Source organism: Podarcis bocagei (assembly GCF_964188305.1).
Source record: "Podarcis bocagei genome assembly, chromosome: 1".
Lineage (NCBI taxonomy): Eukaryota > Metazoa > Chordata > Lepidosauria > Squamata > Lacertidae > Podarcis > Podarcis bocagei.
In genome coordinates, this window is record NC_138125.1 from 42526241 (window position 1) to 42548033 (window position 21793).

Consider the following 21793-nt stretch of genomic DNA (forward strand, 5'->3'; position numbering starts at 1 on the left):
AAAGCGGGCAGGCACAGACCCTCAACTTGCTCTCAGTGTAGTTTGCAGCTGACCATTTTAATTAAATACTAATACAGTAACTTTCTGTTCCACTTTTTTCTCCCCTCTTGTTCTCATTGTGGCTTTCAGCTCTGTAGTGTAGGGTGGGAAAATCCCACACTACTGCCTGTTGGGAGTTGGGCTACTTTTTTAAAAAGCGTTTGCCAGAGCAAGGCAGAAAGGAAAACATATTCTGGGGCCAAGTATTTTTCTTCTAAAGGAAGAGGTGCTTAAGCATGACTGGAGGTCACAGTCTTCATTTTGAAAGCTCCAAGTCCTAATCCCAGATGCAGTGGAACTGATGGATATTGTACTGTACTACTAGGAGTACCCTCTTCTCTTTCTCAAACCTGATTTGGCTAACCTGCCACCTTCCAGATGTTTGTGAATATGTTTCTCCTATCAACCCCACCCAGCATGGTCAATGGTCAGGGTGATGGAAATAGTAGTTCAGCAACATCAGGAGGGCCTCGGGTTCTCCATCCCTGTTCTTTATCATTGGCTCATATATTCTGGGATTAAGCCTTGACATTGAAAATGGGTTCTGGTGTTCAGCTGCAGTGAGTCATTGGTCAGATTCAGTCCTGCTGATGCTTCATGTAACACCTAGAAGTAAACTTGCACAGAACACCTAGAAGTAAACTTGAGTTCCGTGCAACTTGCAATCCTATGCATGTCTGCTCAGAATTAAGGCCCATTGAGCTCAATGGGGCTTATTCCCAGATCAAATGAGTTTAGGATTGAAGCTTTACACTGCAAAGTTTATTTTTTTTAAAATGATATTTATTGAGAATTTAAAATTACAGAGAAAAAAAGGAAAAGGAAAAAAGATAGACAAAAAAAGGAATTAAGGAATTAAACAATACAAGTCAATAAAAAGAAAAAAAAGAAAAAACCAAACACACAATACATCAAAAACAAAAACAAAAGCAAACAAAAAATTTAAAAACAAATCCAATATTCCCAAATCTTTATCTTTAGTTAACTTGTTTCATCGACCTCCTCACACCTCCCTTTTTTGTATTCTAGTTATTAATTATCTCAGCAAATCCTTTCCATCTTTCACTATATTCTGTCATTAAATTACCTTAATTTATTTTAACCTTATCTTACCATAAAAAGCCCTAAAGCTTAAAACTTAAAACTTATTTATACATCATTCCATTTTAGCATTTCTACTAAAGCCAAATAGTTTCATTCCAACATTTTTTCTAACACTCATTAATTTTACAATAATTCTCTAAATGAATTTTTAAACTTTCTTCCAATCTTCATCCATTGTCTCTTCTTCCTGGTCTCGGGTTTTGTCAGTCCTTTCTATCCCTTCCATCTAGTCCATCAACCTGGTGACTTTCTATCTGAGGCTCTTAAGTCTTTTCCATGTCCCTTCTGCAGGTCTTCTTCATGTTTATACCTGCACTTTACTTTGTCTTCTGCTGATCTTATTCTTAATTTCCTTCCTTTCTCACTGAGGAGTAGATCTCGGGGAGACTCCAACTTGACAATGTCTTTATCCCTTCTCGACAGATCAGCCCATTCTCCATAGTCAGCACTGAAATCCAAAAAATATTTGAAGGCATGCTTCAAAGTCCCTCCAAGGTTAAGGGCCCCCGCAACTCCAAACTCCCCCTGGCCCAAAACCAGATCCCAAAAGTCAAAACATCCCTGCATAGGGGGATCTATCCAACTTCCCATCTCCAAACCAAACAGTGCTCCATCTCTCCAAATTTAACTTTCTCCAGGTTCAGTCGTCAGAAACAACAACTTATGTTCCTGCAAGGCCGCGGCTCTCTCCATTTCTATTACTTGAGGTTCAGCAACAACCTCCTCCTTTGTCTTCTGCACAACTTGCCCTGTCAAAGCAAATTCCTGGGTTGGTTCCTGAGTGGTTTCTATATAGGTATTCACTGTTTGTCCAAAATTGCTAACTGCAAGAGTCATCAAATCCATCTTCTCATGTAGCTGTTCCAGTAAAGCACTAAGGCTTCTTCTGGGCACATTCTTGTTCAAGGTCAATGTCTGATTCTCACGATCTTTAATCTCTACAGCTGTAGAATTTCCCAGATCGACTCCAGCAACAGTTTCACAAGCTCCCTCTAGAGGAAACAATTTCTGTTTGTATCCATCTTTTTAAAAGCAGATCCAGCAACAAAATTCCTTTCATTTTTCAGATATTTTGTTCCTTTTAAATGCAAAAGGAAACATTGGAATCAATATGTTTCTCTTTTTAACTATCTGTCAAAAAACGTTTTATTCACAGTCAATGAACTTCCCCAAAGCGTCTGTCTCTGACACCCCGTTCCCAGGTTCAAGACGGCGGAAATTTATCTTTCTTTACTCTCTCTCCTGCAGGTTTAAACAGTCTAAGATTTCCCCCCTCTTCTCCTGCTTCCAAGGGGGGTTTGGTAGTTTTAGCTGATGGAAATTTAGTCCTTTACAAACGACTTTCCAGACTTTAGCTTGCAATGTCTTTGCTTCAATCTATTTACAAAAGCAGAAGGCGGACTTCCTGCTTAGACCTTCCCGCTTCGGTGCCAAATTAAGATGTTTCATAGTCCAATTTTCCATTCTACTCACAGGTAGTTGTTTAAAGTCCAATTGTCCACAGGAAAAAGTCAGCGCTCTCCGGCAACAGCAATGCGGCTTCACTCCGCGAAAAGAGCAGTCGATTCGAAGCACCGCGCCGCTCACCCCACGTTGCTCCGGATCCCTGAAACCAGGTTTCCCCATGAGTAGGGGAGGCGCAAAAGGTGCCAGCCGAATCCCACGTCCACAGGCTTCTCCCGCCTGTGGTTTTTGGTGGGTCTCAGCCTCGCCATGGCGGTCCAAACCCTAATTCCCACGAAGTGGATTCCTCCCGATCAGAGGAAATCCGCCATTGCCGGAGGCGCTAACCTGGAAGTTGCTGCAAAGTTTATACCTGTTTATTCAGGTACTATGCTCAGTGGGGCTTCCAAATTAGAGATTATAGTATTGCAGCCTAGTGTTTAAGCTCCACATTTTGGAATTTCCAGTTGGAAATCCCTTCATAAAACACTGGGAATAGGGATATTTGAGGCTGGAGTTATACTAGAAGCCCAAAGAAGAAAGTCTTAATGGAATTTATAGGCTACTTCTTTCTTCACATTAAGGATCTTGTGAATTGCCATCATTCAAGAACAAAATTCCCAAAATTCTCAGGATTGGATGTATTGATATTGGTGTGCATTACCTTTCTCCACATGGTTTGGCTTACTTGCTTGAGCCATCTGGATGTTATTCTAATACTATTGCTCACACAGTACATTTTAAAGATTCAAACAACCCTGTATGATTATTATTCTCATGTTGTAACTGGGGAAGGAGATCAGGACAGAGATAATAGTGGTTGCCTCAGACAGCTTTATAGCTGAAGTCAGATTTGAATGCCGGATTTTCTGATTCACATGATTCTCAGCCATTGCAACAAAGCAAACTGTTTCCACATCTGGCAGGCAGCATATATATCACGGAAGCTTCCAACACCCTGAAATCAAGATTAGGCTGATTGTGAGTATCTAGATCTTTCTGTTTGATGAATCGCTAATAAATAATTGCTTAGAAAATTGGTTTTCAACCACATTTGGCAATTCTGAAAGCTGTACGCAGATTTGTCATTAGGAGGACATTTAGACTTCATGAGCAAAACTAGAAAATACTTACGAACAGCTGAACACAATGACAGCATCAGAAAATCTTCAGATGCAGTCATGACCTATGATAGGACACACAGGCACGCAAACTGCCTTAGCAACTGAATCACAATATCTGTGGGTGGGGATGGGGGAATCTCATGCAAAAAATAAAAATAAAGACAGATTGCAAAGGCGTCTTCATTAAAAAGATGATGTCCTGACCTGTTTGTCACACTGCTTGTCACACACTTATCGTGTCAACAATAAGCTTGCCAAGCTGGGCTGTGTGAATTTGTGCCTTGAGAGTTACTGTTAGTTTAGAAAAGACCCAAGTACACCGATTGATATGCAAAATAATAACATGCCCTGATGCTGCTGCTCTTAAGGGCCAGTCCTAAATAGTTTAGACAGGTGTTAGAAACAACATTTGGGATGGCTTCACATGTTATGAATTGCAGCAAGAATAGAAGCAACTTGCATATCTGCTATTCCTGCTTCACCTGTGAAAGAGGATTTTCTGTACCCGCCTCTCCTTCTCACTCCCATGACTTGGGAAAATTACAGCTCTGTTTCACCTGGATATTAATAGATACAGGCTAGTTGCTTTATTACAAAATTCATGTAGCAAATTTATTATGTTATGTTAGGGTATAAAAATAGTGACTGTATCTGTTTATCCTACCTCCTCTGTATGATGTCTAGGGATGTACTTGCCATGGGATGGGATGTCACTGCCCCTTGGGTTTTCTTCCTCCCGATCCCCTTCATTGTTTCCCACTTGTGGAGACTGAGAGAACTGGCAGGGCGACTTTGTCCTCTTGCACCTTGAGCACCCCTGGACATTGTGTAGGAGGGAAAAGGCACAGGGCTGTCCTTTTCATCAGCAGTCCCATGGTTACTCTTCTGTCTTAATCCTATCTTGAATTGAATGAGCTTGCCTCATACGTGGATCCCAGTCACACATCTCAGCAAAGTAAGATGTGTGAGTGTCCCTTTTGCCTGTTTCACCAGGGTTGTGGATGCAAACATCACCTGTCCATCTAGCTCCCAACATTTCCTGTAAATTGTAAAAACAAACAAACCACAAACCAGGCCCTGGACCTCATTTTCCTTTTGAATGTTGTCAGGCCACTTCAACCCTGCTTTGTTTCAGTCCTGGTCAAATAATAATCTGCAATTTCTGGAGGCGACAGAGGGGAAATGCTGCGCAGTTGCCTAGCAATTGCAGGGTATACCTTTCAACCGTTTGGGGTGACTCATCCCAAATCACAGGCAGACTGCAATAAAAAAAAAGTTAACATAGAGGACAAAATGCAGTGTAGTTCGCAGGGGCATGTATTTTGTTCCTGCAATGGCATAAGCTTGCATGATGCTTTCTTTGCTCGATTCTCACAGTGAGCAACCTTCAAGCTGCATGTGACTTTTAAGCCGAGACCAGTTGCTTGCATTCAACAACAGGAGGGAAGTAAAATGGTAATGATCCTCTTGTAGCTTCAAAATGGGTGACTGCTATCTCTGGCCATTGGCCTCTCGTCTGCTCAGGCACTCAGTTGTGTTCCGTTCTTTCAGTATGGAAGTGTACTTGGTCAGATGTGAGGCAGGAAGGGGATGGAACCTTATGGGAAGTGTAGTTTTGTTTTATTTGAAACATTTATATATCACTTTATATTAAAGGAAATGTCTGAAGCAGTGTACAAAAATAATAAAACTTCATAAATCAATAAAAATAATATTATATGGAAGCAGAGGAATTCAATACCATACACCAGCAAACGTTTTAAGCAGGGGGCTGGTCCACTGTCAGTCAGACCTTGTGAGGGGCTGGACTATATTTTTTTTGGGGGGGGGGAATGAACAAATTCCTATGCCCCACAAATAACCCAGAGATTCATTTTAAATAAAAGGACACATTCTACTCATGTAAAAACACGCTGATTCCCGGACTGTCCGTGGGCTGGATTGAGAAGGCGATTGGGCAGGATCTGGCCCTCGGGCCTTAGTTTGCCTACCCATGCCATACACTAAAGACAGGGCTCAGTGTTAACAGTCAGGAAATGTCTGTGAACAAATAGGCTCTTAATATACACTGAAAACATAATCTAATCTGCTCATGGCTAATTTCCACCCCCCACCCCGCATCCAAACCTTCTGTGAGGAAGACACTACAATCTCTTCCTCCCTGCTCCTGTTTTATTCCGCTGGCCAAGCAGGGCACATGACTCTCATTTTACAACACACGGATGTCTGAGTTTGAATTTCTGAAAATTCAAATCTAAGTGGGACTACAGGCCCATAATCAGTTTTAAAAAGAAGAAGACGTCGTCTATATGCTTTCTGGTAGCTCTAGCTGGTTACTTAATATGTAGGTTTTCTAAATATTTATGATCACCCTTCTTGGTTAGATAACAAAAACCTCAAAATCTTTGCACAATTTCTGTTAATTTTTTCACAATTCCATCCCATTGGATTTCCCCATTAGCTTAGTTCCTGGAAGGAAGACCCTCAAATAACTAAGATGCATGTCATTCTGTATGCAAACAATACTGATTTGTAGTAAACCTCTCATTTTAATGTAGACTTAAAGATATGTTGAGCATGATGTCAGGCCCAATCCCATACTTCCTCTCATAGGGAGAAGGCAGGTTGCGAGTTTATCCTTTTCCCATCCCTGAAAAATGCGTTTACCTTCCTTAGAAGCCTGTAGCATGATTTGTAGAATACGCAGGCGTTGAAGGTTCCCTTGTTGATGAATACCTGAGCAAGGAGTGTTGGGGGGGGGTCTGATTAGCCCTGCCCCCCACCCTATGTATATCACACATGTTTGTGGGGCAGGTTATAGTCACAAAGGATTCTGTGGAATTTTGAACTCCTCACTATGGATGTAGTTCATGCTGCGTGTGTGGATATCAGAAAAGCATGCAACGTCAGAGTGCAGAGCATGGGTGTGCTCAGCGCAACCCTGTTTCTTGCCCACAGGTTTGTTTTATTTTTAAAAATAAATAAATGTAGATTGCTTAATCAAGGAAGAAAAAAAAGTGGCTTACCTAAAATAGCTAATGTTCTTCAGCAAAGGAGCTGCAGCCTGCACTAAAAGCTAATATTTAGGTATCTGTGCCCCTGCAGGGTTGCAACTTTAATCACAGCAGCAGGGCTGCAAAAATTATTATTTTTTGTATGAAAATTGTATCAGATGGCTGTGATACCTTCTGTCCACAATGACATTTATTATATGGTGCTTATTTAATATTTTCAAGGCTCTACACCATGGACAGTAAATTCTGTCTTCTATTGTGGAGCTGTTTGAATATCAGAATGGTGGATTAATTAAAGACGATTTTGCCTTGCCTTGCACAAACATTAAGCTGCATTTGTTCAATGTGTAAAAGAGAGAAGATATAACATTTGGGGAATATTTAATTTTGGTAAACAACATCCTGATCAGCATCCAGCACTCAGTATTGTACAATGCATTACTGCAATATTATATTTATGTAGCTAATTCCATTATTCTCACATTCACCCTTCAAATGCACTAAACTTTCTTTTAATGGATGTAGCCATTATGTCTTTAACTGGGAAAATGCGAGTCAGTCTAAACTGCCTTGCATCAAAAGTCATCATCTCCTGGCACAGCACTTCCCTGATCTTCAAAGGGGTCCCACTGGACTGCTAATTAGCAAAATGAAAGCTGTAGGAAAATCTCCCATCTGGTTTGGCCCTGAGTTTGTAGTTGGCCCTATTCACTTCAGTCAGCTTAGCTGGTGAAGATTTGATGGAGGAAAAACAGCAACACAAATTTCATTATTGCAAGTGTGTTCTTTTGGCTGTGTAGCAACTCAGTGCTCTCAACTGAAGTGAAAGTAATCCTGAGGAGAGTGATCTAGGATTGCTGCACCCCTACATCTTGGAATCAGGGTCAGCATGATCTGCCTTGCTGTCTGCTGCATAAATGAACTCAGAGGGATACATCGTAAAACCTACCACAAAGCAATCTAAGATGTAGCTTTCATCTCACTATGTGGTTTGAACATCAGAATATTAGAGGTCAGGCCTCACAATTAGGTGGATTAGTAAGTCGTAAAATCACTGTGTGGGTTGTTGATTCATTTTTCATTTGATCAGCATGTGCCTCCAGTGGAAATCTTATGCCAACGAGTAGTGGCAATTACTTTGTTCTTGGATAGCCAACTGGATTTGTAATCTTGGCAGGGAAATCTAATCACATTTTTAAAAATGTCGACAATGTTTGTATGAACTTTCCAAGTCTTATTTAGCCCTAACCAGGATTTCTTATTCATACCATGTACAAAAGACGCCAGCAAGTTTTCCAAAAGAATATTGGAGTTCGCCAACCTTGGAATCAGTGGGGATCTGTCTGTAGGTAGAATGTGTCTTGAGTACAAAACAGAAAATGAGAGGGTTAAAGAACACCTTTGGACACACCAACTTATCCACCTGCAGTGTAGAAACACTTATACCAACGTTGTTTCAAGTGTTATCAGCATACAGTATTTTATTAGCCATGTGCTTCCATCAGGTTTTCACAGTTACATGTTCATCCATATTTAAAGCACTATATAGTACTGTAAAATCTTTATCAACGCTCATATGCGGCAAGGTGATCTCATAGATAAACTGGTCCCGAGTTGTTAAGGGTGTCATATTCTGATAGTGACACCTTGAACTTGACCTGATAGCAGATGGGCAGCCAGTGCAGATTTCTGATCACAGGTGTTATATGCTGACAATGCCTCGCTCCTGTGAGCAGTCATGCTTCAGCATTCTGCACTAGATCAAGCACAAGCGAAGCCCTGCATAGAGTCCATTGCAGTCCTTAAGTAACCAGTACATGAACTACTGTGGCCAGGCTCTCCCGGTTCAGGAATGGTCATAGCTGTCAAACCAGTCACAGTTGGTAAAAGGCACCTCTAGCCACTGAGGCTACTACCTGTTCTTCCAGTGACAGAGTTGGATCCACAAGAACCCCCCAAATTGTGAACTTGCTCCTTCAGGGGGAGAGCAACCCCATCCAAGGTAGACAATTGGCCAATTTCTTGGACATGGGAACTACCTACCCCCAGTGCCTCATCTTGCCAAGATTCAAGCTTGATTTTCCTAATTCATTTTACCACTGTGTCCAGACAGTGGCCAAGGACTATGTCCAGGCATGGCCTCTCCTGATTCAGAACTTATGGAGAAGTAGAGCTCAGTGTCATCAGCATACAAATGGCACATTGCCCTGAATCTCCTAATGACCACTCCCAGTAGCTTCATGTAGATATTAAATAGCACTGGAGATAATATAATCCCTTACAGCACCCCATAACGTGGTTATCAGGGGGCTGAGAAACAGTCTCCCAATGCTACTCTGTGGACTTGGTCCTGAAGGTAGGATCAGAACCACTGTAACACAGTGTCCCCAATTCCCTTTCCCTGAAGCATGGTCAATGGTATCTAAAGCCGATGAGAGAAGCAGGAGCAAGGTCACACTTCCTGTGTTCCTTTCTGTGCAGAGGTTATCCATCAGGGTGACCAAGGCCAACTCAGTTCTGTGGCCAGGCCCGAACCCAGATTGGAATGGGTGTTCTCTGAGAATGCCTTCAGCTGCCCCACCATCGCTCTCTCCACCACCTTCCCCAAACCGGGAGTCAAACTGGGACTGTCCAAAATGACCCCACTGGCTGGCTACTAGAGAATGCAACACAAGCTGCAAAATGAACAATTTTTGCATTCCACACTGCTGCATGGTAGGCACAGTTATGTGTTCTGACCAGTGTTTGGTTGGCTTCAGAGCAAAACTTGCACCACTTGCATTCCTGTCCTTGTCCGGCTTGCTTTATAGTCCAGAGCTCCTCAGAGTACCAAAGGGCTACTCGTATTTCAGAACATCAGAGAGGATGCTCAGGAGTGATTGTACCATTCCATAGTGAGACCATCTTGCCATTCCATAGTGAGACCATGTCTTCAATGGGATTGCCAGCTTTCTTCACTGGAAAATACTCCAGAGCATACAGGGTCACATCAGTTTCCATTAGTTTCCAAGAGCAGGCAATCTGAACAGAACCCCACCTTTACACGGGGGAATTGCCACAGTCAGCCCAAACTTAACCAGATAATGGTTGCACTCCCCCAATCTTCAATCCAGCCCGCATATCTCTTGGGGCGATGATCACATCGAGGGTGTGCCCTGCCTGGTGTGTTGAACCAATGGCCATCTGACAAAGACCAAAGGTGGTCATGAAGGCCATGAAGTCTCAAGCTGGCCCGACAGCCTCCTCTAACAATACCCCAAAACTTCCTTGGCCAACTGGATAAGGGATGCTGCTGGACAACAGCATCCCTGATTTGTCTCTCTGGCCTGATAACAGGTGCAGACCCGCTTAGCCCAAACCAAGGTCAAGAAGCTTCCTAGGCAAAGAGATGGTGTTCTTGCAGTACCAAAAACCCAGGTGGGCACAGCTAGATAAGGTCAGGCCCGTCCCGTTCACTCTCTCCAAGTCTATGTAAAGCAAGCCAGCTCAGCAACAATCAAGTTGTGGATGAGCATGGTTTTATTATGGACAGATTATGGATATGTTTCTCATTTTTGGTAACAACTTAGAAGCACATGCCTATAATCTGTTTTGTTTTGTTTTTTGAATGCTTCTGGAAAGTTTATGAGAAAGGTAAGAAAGTACCTTTATGTTCAGAACTACTTATTGCAGAAAACATTTTTATTTATAGACCTTCAAATATAAACCAGAGCGGCTGCAGATGCAAGCAGGGGAGGGGAAAGAGAGTAAGAGTGTAGAAGGTTAGTAGCCACTGGTAGAGCACATGGTTTTGCATGCAAAAGGTCCTAGGTTAAATTTCTGGCGTCTCTAGGTAGGGCTGGGAGATCTCCATGTCTGAAATCCTGCAGAGCTCCTGCCAGTTAGTATAGGCAATACTCACCTAGGTAGACTAATGGTCTGACTCAGTATAAGGTGACTTCCTAGGTTCAAGAATCCCACAGTGTTCTTAAGCTTTGTAAGCCTTCAACTATAGTTTTAAGCAGCCTGACAGAGTCACCCTACTTCCTATGCCATCATGGCAACTCCGCTTGCTGGAAATCTTGGCATTGCAGTGTCATCACTGCAGATGCACAGACAGTTGCTATTCCAAATCCTAGTTTGCCATCAAGCAGGTGACACAGCAGAGACCCATCAAGTTATTTATATATTGGTTCCTTGCATATCCTTCCTTTCTTTTCTCATGGAGCTCAAGACAGGCACTGACTGGACTCAAGCTTGCAGCATGCATCTTGGGATAACTTTGCTGCCTCTGGTGTGCCTCCTCAATCTGATGGTCACAGACACAATCTTTCTATTTCTCACCACATCTCCATCAGCTCTGACAATTCTGTAATCAGGGTTAAGACAGGAGAATTTCTGCCCTGTTCCTTAGCAGCTCTGAGAGTCAGTTTATATGGCAGTACCATGCCATAGGGATTCAGGTGGTGCTGTGGTCTAAACCACAGAGCCTAGGGCTTGCCGATCAGAAGGTTGGCCTATCAAATCCCCGTGATGGGGTGAGCTCCTGTTGTTCAGTACCAGCTCCTGCCAACCTAGCAGTTTGAAAGCACGTCAAAGTGCAAGTAGATAAATAGGTACCGCTCTAGCGGGAAGGTAAACGGCGTTTCCGTGTGCTGCTCTGGTTCGCCAGAAGCAGCTTAGTCATGCTGGCCACATGACCTGGGAGCTGTACGCAGGCTCCCTTGGCCAGTAAAGTGAGATGAGCGCCGCAACCCCAGAGTCGTCTGTGACTGGACCTAACAGTCAGGGGTCCCTTTACCTTTAACATGCCATACACTTCTTTACCAGACCCTAACCTTTTCAGAATGCAGGTGGGATGTTTAATTTTTACATCCTCCTGTAGGCTGGAAGGCTCCTTGTGCATGGAGACTTTCTTTCTGACTTGCTAGCTTTCTACAGTCTGGATTTTATGTCAAACGTGGTGGCATCCAGTATGCAACTCCCCCACCCAGCCACGCCTTTTGAAGTTGCGTTCTCTTGGGAGAACTGTACCACATGCTCTCTAGATCAGCCCCTTATCAGTTTAAAATGAAGCGCTTTGACTTAATTGGGTTGAAGAGCAGGCAATTACTGAACACTGATAGTAATCTCTAGGCATTTGTCATTTTTCACAATGAAATTATGGAAATACAAATGTATGGTGTTATTATGAATGTGCACAACCTCTGCCCCACACTTGAAATCCTCAGTCTAATCCTGTTTTCATAGCTTAATGCAAAATGTCTAATATTTGTTGCTGTTACGGTAATTAAGTCCCTGTGGTTCCAATGCTTGTGAGCCCTGAGATTTCTTCTTAATTTCCCGCAGGCAGCTCAAGGAGGTGGTCACAGAACACTGCTATATGGCCATGCTATACTTCTTCGTCATTCATTTAGTGGAATGGTAAGCTGCTCATTGACTGCGATCCAAGTGCCAGTCACTTTGGGGGTTGGAGAGTAGGGGGAAGAGCTGCCTGTGGCCTTCCAAATGGGGTGAAGAAGAGGGATGGGTAACAAGCACCGTCCCCCACATTCTCTTCCCTGTTTCGGTCACATTTTCTCTCTTTCCTGATACCTGAGCTGGAAAATAGCTTTGGATGCATTCACACCCCAGACTTAAACTTTGGGGATTGTAGTCCTGTAAAGGTGGCAGGAACCAGAGTCTCCCAAAGTTCTTTGCTGCAAGCAAACTATCAGAAGTAGTTTACAAGTTATTTAACTTTGTGGTGTGAATGCACCCTTTTGCTGTCTTCCTGCCTCCTTATCCTTGGGTGAATATGCCACCCCACCCTGCAGCAGCAGTCTCTTTTGCCAAAGGTACCATCACTTGGCAAAGGAACTGCAGTGCTGGTGGAATTAGAGAACAGGTCCAACCCCAGTCCTTGTTTGCCATCTCTCTTCTCCTTTCCTTGAAGACTGTCATCTAGGCCACCCCCAGGTGTGGCAAATGAGGAGTGGGTATTAATTCTGCATAGCTAGGCTTATCCCAGCCCTTGACTTTCCATTACTCCTCCACATCTAATGGTGGTTCTGTGCATAACCAATAGCTTTAGTTGTGCAGTAACAGTGTTTTCTGTATAGCGTTTGCAAGCATCATTCACTTCTGAGAACCTTTTTATAGAGGAACCTTTGTTCTGTAAAATCGTAGCTTCAGTGCTAATTTTAGCTGCCGACTTCCACATTTATTTCTCCTCCCGTAATGTTCTTTTGGGGCCAAAATAATGTAATTAAAAAAGAAACCTGTCTAGATCTTAAATCCTCTTTGAAGTTGATCATTTCAGTCCGGTGATTGCTAATAAGCACTGGAGCTCTTAATGGCTGCATAGATTTCTGTTTGTTTCAGCACAGCAGGAACCTGATGCACATCTACAAACCAATGTGCAAAAAGATTAGGTTCGCACATTTGAATGTAGAAAGATCTCTGAATTCCTGCAGAAGATGATCTTACGACACACTTGAAATGTACCGATTTCAACAGTCCTAATAAATTCAATATCTTTTTTCTCCCCCTAGTATTTGACATGTTTGACTACTTCGAGATCTCAGACAGATAAACTTGCATTTGATGTGGGGCTACAAGAGAATGCAGCCGGTATGTATGTCCTCAAAGATTCATCCCCATTATCTCAGATATAATATAATTTCAGGTTGTTTTTTTCAGTGGGGTTGAAAGCCTCATGAAACCCCTAAGACAGGCTTCCTCAAACTCGGCCCTCCAGATGTTTTTGGTCTACAACTCCCATGATCCCTAGCTAGCAGGACCAGTGGTCAGGGATGATGGGAATTGTAGTCTCAAAACATCTGGAGGGCCAAGTTTGAGGAAGATTGCCCTAAGGAAACTCCTGATTTTGCTACCTGCCTGGAATGGTAAAAACGGAGGGTCTGTTTAGTAGTGTGAGAGGCCACAGTACATGGCTTGAACCTAGTGAGTCACAAGTTGTGCAGGCCTGCCCTGTGTTCTTCCACATCTTAAGCATGATTCTGTAACAGAAGATCTTGAACTGCAGTTGTGGAAAGAAAGAAAGAAAGAAAATAGGTGCGCATTAAGGGAAAAAATATCACTTTCATTAGGTATTGCTGCACACAGAGAAAGCGTTAGAGAAAACAAAAGCCTACTGTGTGTGAAAGTGTAATTATAGCCATTTTAAATATGTGTCACCCCCATGCAGCAAAAACATTTGATCAGATATAGGGTTCAGCCCTAAATACAGTTGCTCAGCTCTTGTAGGATATGCATTGATTTCAGTAGCTCACAGTTATGTTTCAGTTTGACTGTATAGATCTCATTCAGCCAGGAGCCCTAAATAGAATGGTCATGTGGTGAGAAGCCTCTGCAGGACTGTAGCAGCTATCACTTCTTTTCTTTTTTTATTAAATAATTTTTGTTCATTTTAAATAAAATCCTCCAATTAATGACAAATCCAATCCAATCATTCCAAATTACAATAATAATAATACCACCAATTATGTTCTTTTATCACTTCTGATATTAAGTATAGCCATACCTCTTCTCAGCACTGCCACACAGCCACTCTCCATCTCCACAATCAGAGCAACTATTTGCTCCCCACCCAGATACGCACAGAGCAACAAACAGCTGGGAAGATTGGTACCCCCATCTCTCTTTCACCCTTGTGGCAGGTGCTTGGCACTGCCATAACAACAAGCCACTGCTGGGAACCTCTAGGACAGTGTTTCCCAAACGTTTTTGGGCAACGGCACACCTGTTAGCCGGAAAAAAATCTCGCGGCACACCACCATTAAAGCCCCGCCCCGTGACGTCAGCGCGCAGCGTCACGCCGGGAGGGACGCACAAAAATGAAAGTTTTTTCCCTCCCCCTTGCCGGGGTGGGAGGAGGCAGCAGAGCGAGGGCAGCTGAGGCGGCGGCGATAGCGGGCGGAGGAGGGGGCGGCGGCGGGAGTTGCTGCTGCTGCTGTTGTTGTTGCTGCTGCCCGGACATGCCGGCCTCCTCCTCCTCCGCTGTCTCGCGCTTCTCCCTTTTGCGCGCGCTGCCCCGCCGCTCGGCACCACCACCGCGGAGCCGCCCCCGGCTCTACACGGATCCTCGCCGCCGCCGCCGCCTCTCACCGCCCGACTCGCCCGCCTTCCTCCCACGGCACACCAGCCGATGTCTCACGGCACACTAGTGTGCCGGGGAACACCGGTTGGGAAACACTGCTCTAGGAAATAAACTTTTCTTGTTAAGAGCATTGGCTTGGTGGCGGCGGTAGCAGCAGCAGCAGCAGGGAGGCAGGGCAAGAAGGGGTTGGTTATATGTCTCTGTTTAGAGTGGAACGGGGGCCATATCAATTTGGATTGCCTTGAACTAGACTGAGCTCATTATCAGTTTAGGAGACTTTTTCTGGACTTTGTTTTTTTAAAAAGTGACAAGACAATGCATTGGAAAGTGTGGGGTAATAGTTCTTTGTTACAATGTCATATAACTTCCCTGCAAATTTTGTGCAAACCTATCTGGATGAATACTCAATAAATGGTCATTTGGAAGCGACCCATCTTCTGTACTATTGGAATCTTTTAGTTTTACAGTGGTACCTCGGGTTACATACGCTTCAGGTTACATACACTTCAGGTTACAGACTCTGCTAACACAGAAATATTACCTCAGGTTAAGAACTTTGCTTCAGGATGAGAACAGAAATTGTGCAGTGGTGGCACAGTGGCAGCAGGAGGCCCCATTAGCTAAAGTGGTGCTTCAGGTTAAGAACAGTTTCAGGGTTAGAACAGACCTCCAGAACGAATTAAGTTCTTAACCAGAGGTACCACTGTATAAATATCCTAAGACTGTTGTTATAAAGTGACCTGATAAATGCCTGTTGTTTATTGCATATTAGAGCTAACGTAAGCACTTTATACACATTGTAGGTGAGGCATGCTGGTGGACCATACATCCTGCTTCTAAACAAAGGTCTGAAGGAGAAAAGGTACGAATTGGAGACGATCTTATCCTGGTTAGTGTGTCCTCCGAAAGGTACCTGGTAAGCATATACAAATCCTCATGATAGCTTTAATGCGTGTCTATCTTGGCACTTTTCGTCCATGTCTCCCCCATTTTTCCAGCTCTGAACTGCATGTTTCCTGTGCATATGATTCTGTCCTCACAGAAATGTGGTCAGAGTGTTTCTCCTACAAAATATTTTCAAACAGATTTCCATTATGCTCACTGAGAATTTTGTTTTTCTTTTCCAGCATCTCTCTGTAGCATATGGAAACATACAGGTGGATGCTTCCTTTATGCAAACACTATGGAATGTGCATCCCACTTGTTCAGGAAGTAGCATTGAAGAAGGTTTGTTGAATTATGTTTATCCTGCCAGTTAAAATGACTGTTTTAATTTGTAACATTGCACAGTTTCCACTACTAAAAGCATGATTGCATCTGCTGAAGGGACGTGGGTGGTGCTGTGGTCTAAACCACTGAGCCTCTTGGGCTTGCCAATTGGAAGGTTGGCGGTTCGAATCCCTAAGACGGGGTGAGCTCCCGTTGCTCTGCCCCAGCTCCTGCCAACCTAGCAGTTCCAAAGCACACCAGTGCAAGTAGATAAATAGGTACCGCTACGGTGGAAAGGTAAATGGCATTTCCATGCACTCTGGTTTCCATCATGGTGTTCTGTTGCTCCAGAAGTGGTTTAGTCATGCTGGCCAGAAACACCAGCTCCCTTGGCCTGAAAGCGAGATGAGTGCCGCAACCCAATAGTCGCCTTTGACTGGACTTAACCGTCCAGGGGTCCTTTACCTTTTAACTTTTTTACATTTGCTGAGTGGACCAGAATGGATATAGAATAGAGAGATGCTCTCTAGTATTTTCACTAAAGGGACCCCCATGTTGTAAAAATGTTTATCAGCATTTTAAAAGCCCCCCCCCCCGTGCACGTGTACGTGCGCGCGCACACACACACATTTTTAGTGAGGGACACTGAGGAGAGAACCAACATGAGAGTGAAGGAAAGAGGACTCACACAAGAATGGAATCAGCCCCCCATGGAGGGAATTTAGCAGAAAATAAAAGACCCATCTGGCACAGACTTCAGGCACGTCAGGTCTGGAGGGAGGGAAAACTCCCCCCATGGAAGAGGGGGTGAAAGGTTCAAAACACCCTGTGAAGCCCAGTAGGAAGAGCCATCCTTTCCAGAGAATGTTTCCCAGCCTCACCCTCTAAGAGAAATTCACAGTTAGTCTAAATTTCAATTTTCTCTCTGTTTATGTAAATAAGAGCTTGGATTTTAGGACGATAGAATCCTGGCATCTTTCTGTGAGAAGTGAATACTGAGAACACTTTCAAACCATTTTGTTTTCAGCATTTTAGTAGCACTAGACATGGTGGATATTTTAAATGTCCCAGTACTCCCATCCTATTATCTGAGCCATTTTTAACACCAGCCCCGTTTTAAATATAACTTGAGTTGTGTGCAGGTGTAGATTTTCTGCACTTCTGGGTGAATCACTAACTAGTGATTGGGGAAAAGGAGTGTGGGTGGTGCACAATTGCTCCCAGCACTTTGCATGTCGCCATGTGACATTTAAATGATACTTTTTGATACCAGTGAATGAAAACAGGGAAAGAATGGAGACACGAAAGAAATGCAAGCTAATTCACAGAAAGGTATCATTACTCAGCAACAAGACTTCATTAATGTCATAATTACGTTCAGTACAGAGGTTTCATAAGCCATCAGTCACATCCTGATAGCACATAAAAAGCAACCCACTTGTACCTTTTTATCATAGTACGGCATTGCAGTGCCGATGAGAGTACTTGAGAACAGCTTTGTTTGGAGCAATTTCAATGTTGGCTTGCAGGAAGCACCATGGATATTCTTAGGGAGGGAGAGAAACCAAGAAATGTGCAAAAAACTAGATGGGAAGAGATCCTACTCTCTGATTGCTATGAAAAGTCCTGCTTTCATTTAATTTGGTACAGTGGTACCTCTGGTTAAGTACTTAATTTGTTCCGGAGGTCTGTTCTTAACCTGAAACTGTTCTTAACCTGAAGCACCACTTTAGCTAGTGGGGCCTCCTGCTGCCGCCGCGTGGCCGGAGCATGATTTCTGTTCTCATCCTGAAGCAAAGTTCTTAACCTGAGGTACTATTTCTGGGTTAGCGGAGTCTGTAACCTGAAGCATATGTAACCTGAAGCGTATGTAACCTGAGGTACCACTGTATATACATAGGGGAAATTCCCAATAGAACATTAAAAAAAAAACCTCTAAAAAAGATACTCTATCCACAGTGCTGATACTTTATCAGTTTTTCTGCGTCCACATAGAAGAGTTTTATTTTAAGTGCATGAGCCTGCCCACACCATTCTAGAGCCCACACAAGGTTTTCTAATGGAGCCAACATGGTTTCTTACCCTTTGCAAACCTGCCAGCATGACTGGCTGGAGCTGATGGGAAATGTAGTCCACAACATCTGAAAGGCACCAGGTTGGCAAAGTCTGGCTTTGGGAAAACAGCCATACCCAGGAGCCAAGGGGAAAACAGCTATGAAAACCATGAGTCTTTGGCAGTTCAAAATCCCCTGATTGTTGATTTAAGTAGCATTAGGCTTGAATCCAGAATTATTTCAGCTATTTGGTGTTGAAATATGCAAGTGCCTAACACCTTCAAGTGGTATTTCCTATGTAATTGTCTTAAAATAAATATTAATTTGATTGTTATTCAACAAGTGAGTTTAGGACAGTTCATATAGAGATGATGATGAACAATTGCCCCCACCTCCCCCTACCCCCTGGAGAAAAAATGCCTTCATTTTGTCTCTCTGTGTTAAATGAGTTGGAAAGTTGCCTTCCATTAAAATCTAAATCTATAGAACAGCCAGGTTGTTTACCCTTTCCCAAACAAATGTTACCACTGTGTAGTATTGATTTTTCTGTAAATGATTCCTCTTGTGAAAGGGGGTGACTTTACTTATCAATCATGCCTCCCCTGACACATTTCAGTAATTTGGATACTTATGCTATTATATGCTAACCTTTTCTTTTCCTGAAGAATTATTACTCTACAGTAAGAATAATTCTAGATGTTTTGGTTTTTGCTCATCTAACCTACTTGTCTTTTTCTGTGTGTGTTTTTTTAAGCGAGGCTTTTGTTCTAGAGAAAGAGAGTTTCCCTTCCATTTTATTCTCTAGCCCTAGTCAAGAACCCAACAAACCCATTGTTTAAAATTGGTTTCTTTAAAACAAATGACATTTAATACTAGCCACAGTTTTTTGGGTTGGGATCAGGGCTGAAGGAGACTGTTGTTCGGTCTGCATTTTCGAGTGAAGCAACCTAATTCACACTTTCCAGGCTAATACCAGGTGTAGAAAGTAACTATTCTTAGGATTTTGTTCTCCTCTGAATTTTGTGCTACAATTCTTGTTTCAAGGAGAATGCTAAAATGTGTCAAAATACATACAGTGGTACCTCGGGTTACATACGCTTCAGGTTACATACAGTTCAGGTTACAGACTCCATTAACCCAGAAACACTACCTCGGGTTAAGAACTTTGCTTCAGGATGAGAACAGAAATCGTGCAGTTGCGGCACAGCGGCAGCAGGAGGCCCCATTAGCTAAAGTGGTGCTTCAGGTTCAGAACAGACCTCCAGAACGAATTAAGTTCTTAACCCGAGGTACCACTGTATTTAGGTTAAAATACTTTTAGAAATGCATATGTGGAGATAAAATATGAACTTGAATAGATAGTTTGTAATAATACATGGTTTTAAATAAGAATTGTTGTATGGATTTTTTATTTAAAAAATCCATAGACCAATGTTGAAATGGGACAAAATAGACTTATTAATGAACACATATGAATTTGAGATGGATCAATAATAATTATTCCATCTCTAGGTTAGGTGAAATGGCAGCTTGGGGTTAACTTTAATAAATGGAAATGGAAAACTTCCACACTCTTCCAAACAGTTGCACCAAGAAGAGAGAAGCTCATTGCAGCTTGTTCTCAACAGATTAAACAATGGTTTACTGTGACATTTGTACATCTCTAAGGTTGGCTGGTGTCTTCATCACTAAGGGGGGTGGGGGAATCTGAACCAGGAACTTTCCTGGTCACCCTTTTAGCCACTATGCTACACATTAAGATTTACATATCTGCTTCCAGATTTTAAGATTCCCAGGCACCTGTTACTTATTATTCTGCCAAAATTAATGAGGAATATTCTTCTTTTCTAGGATACTTACTCGGTGGGCATGTATTACGGTTGTTTCACGGCCATGATGAGTGTTTAACAATTCCATCTGCAGAACAGAATGATTCACCACACAAGTGAGTTATGATGTATATTTAATATACTTTCCATTTTAAATTTCGCACTGTTTTATTGCTGAAAATCCCAAAGTGCCTTCATAGAGAGGGAGAGGGTGGACGGGGGGGGGGGGGGGAGAGAGAGAGAGAGAGAGAGAGAGAGAGAGAGAGAGTGCTTGTTCAGCAGCACTCCAAAATATCTGCTGTTTTTGCCCAGTGCATGGAAAATGTGCCAGATTTTCACTGCAGTTATATCCTTGCAGTACTATTCAGGCTGGATGCAGAGAGAAAAAGGAAGAATTGTCATAGTGCCGTAGGCATATTTACAACTCACTAGAAAGATAAGATGCTACGATTTTGTCCAGGTATAAGTTGCATTAAGGAACGTAAAAATGACTCACACCCCAAACACATTTGCTCAGCAGTAAATGCCATATTTTTCAAAGTTAAGAGCCTCGTTCTATCTCCAGGCAGGCATTGCTGCTATTGTATCTGTATCAGGACTGCTGCTAGACCAGCATACTTCCTAAGGGGAGAGAGAATGGAGACATTCTGCCATCATGCCCCTGAGTGTGGGGCTTTTAGGACTATTGAGATACATGCACCTGGTGCTAGAATAGAGATGCTGCTTCTGTAATGTTTATTCTTTACAGTAGGCATTAGTAACAGGTTTCAGTTTATTAGATTGTAGTCCTACCTCTTGCTAAACTTGGTTGCATGTTGCCTAGTCCAATAGGACATCTCCACAGTGCTTATGAACTTAACAGCACTTATCTTCCTTTTTTATTTTTATTTTAAATAATCTTTATTAAAGTTTCAAAAGGTTACAAAAAACAAAACAGAAAAACAAAAGAAAACACAAAAAACAACAAAAAAAGGTTCCACCTTTTAGGTCTCATTTTCAGTAGCTTCTTTTCATGACTTCCCCACGCCTCCCCTTATTGTATTCCAACTCCAGTTGTTTGTTCAAACAAGTTTTTATCCTTAGTGTCCTAACCATAATTTGTTAATTTACTTAACCATAATTTATTAATATAATTCTTTGTAATAGGTTTAAACCTTAGTTCATTATTATCCTTAGTTTAGTTTATTTAGCAATTTTTAAAATATATACCTTACTCATATATGATAAAAGAAAAGAGAGATATAAAAACAAAAGAAGAGATACCTTTCCTAAGGTTGTCCCTAGTTCCCATCCACGGATTCCCCATTCTTATAATAATAAAGAACATATGATTTTTACACTGCAAAGTAAAAATCAGGCACCCTTTGGACTTCTAAACCCCACCCTTCTCTCCCCGGTTTCAATCCCAAACCAAAGTCCAGTTAGTCCATCTTTTTAGCCTGGTGACCTTACGTCCGAGGCTCTCAAATCTCTCTCAGTCCCTTTCAGCCGGCTTCTTCAGAGGTCTCTCATATTAAACACCCAAGGTCTAAGAGGTACCTTCTCAGTACTGACCATGTTTCTTCCAGCCAGGCCTACTTGTTTAAAGTTGAAGCTCCAGCTCTGTTTCTTGAGTCTATATGTCCCAAATAGTCCAGCTTTCACCTTGGTCGAATTAGAGTTCATCTTGACAGGTCTCCGGCTCTTATTTGTCTTCTGTAACATTTCGGCCACCCCTTCTTTCTGCTCCTCCTGTTCAGCAGGTGTCTTTTCCTCCTCTTCAATCTTTAGTTTCTTTTCTTGTCCAGCTGCCTGTGTTTTGAACATCAAGTCCCTTTCCATCTCAGTAGGTATATTTTCTGTTGACTTCGGTTTTGTAGGACTTGTAGACAAAACATGGCCTTGCTCGATCATCTCT

General features: G+C 42.6%; 1 protein-coding gene and 1 long non-coding RNA gene across 3 annotated transcripts in view; one reads left to right on the plus strand and one right to left on the minus strand.

Moving 5' to 3' along the window:
- RYR3 (ryanodine receptor 3) overlaps window positions 1–21793 on the plus strand; it is a 280012-nt gene that overhangs the window by 74768 nt on the left and 183451 nt on the right. The window contains exons 4-8 of the mRNA XM_081207175.1: window positions 12053–12127; window positions 13237–13315; window positions 15608–15720; window positions 15932–16031; window positions 19919–20012. Of these exons, the coding sequence (XP_081063301.1) occupies window positions 12053–12127; window positions 13237–13315; window positions 15608–15720; window positions 15932–16031; window positions 19919–20012 (461 nt within the window). The remainder of the gene's footprint in view (window positions 1–12052; window positions 12128–13236; window positions 13316–15607; window positions 15721–15931; window positions 16032–19918; window positions 20013–21793) is intronic.
- Window positions 3421–6467, minus strand: LOC308596392. 2 transcript variants are annotated; one of them, XR_014012511.1, is made up of 3 exons: window positions 6378–6467; window positions 4375–4749; window positions 3421–3544 (listed from the first exon to the last, which is right to left on the minus strand). It is a non-coding gene; the product is annotated as an uncharacterized lncRNA (long non-coding RNA). The 2 variants fall into 2 exon arrangements; XR_014012512.1 differs by lacking the exon at window positions 6378–6467 and adding an exon at window positions 5838–5884.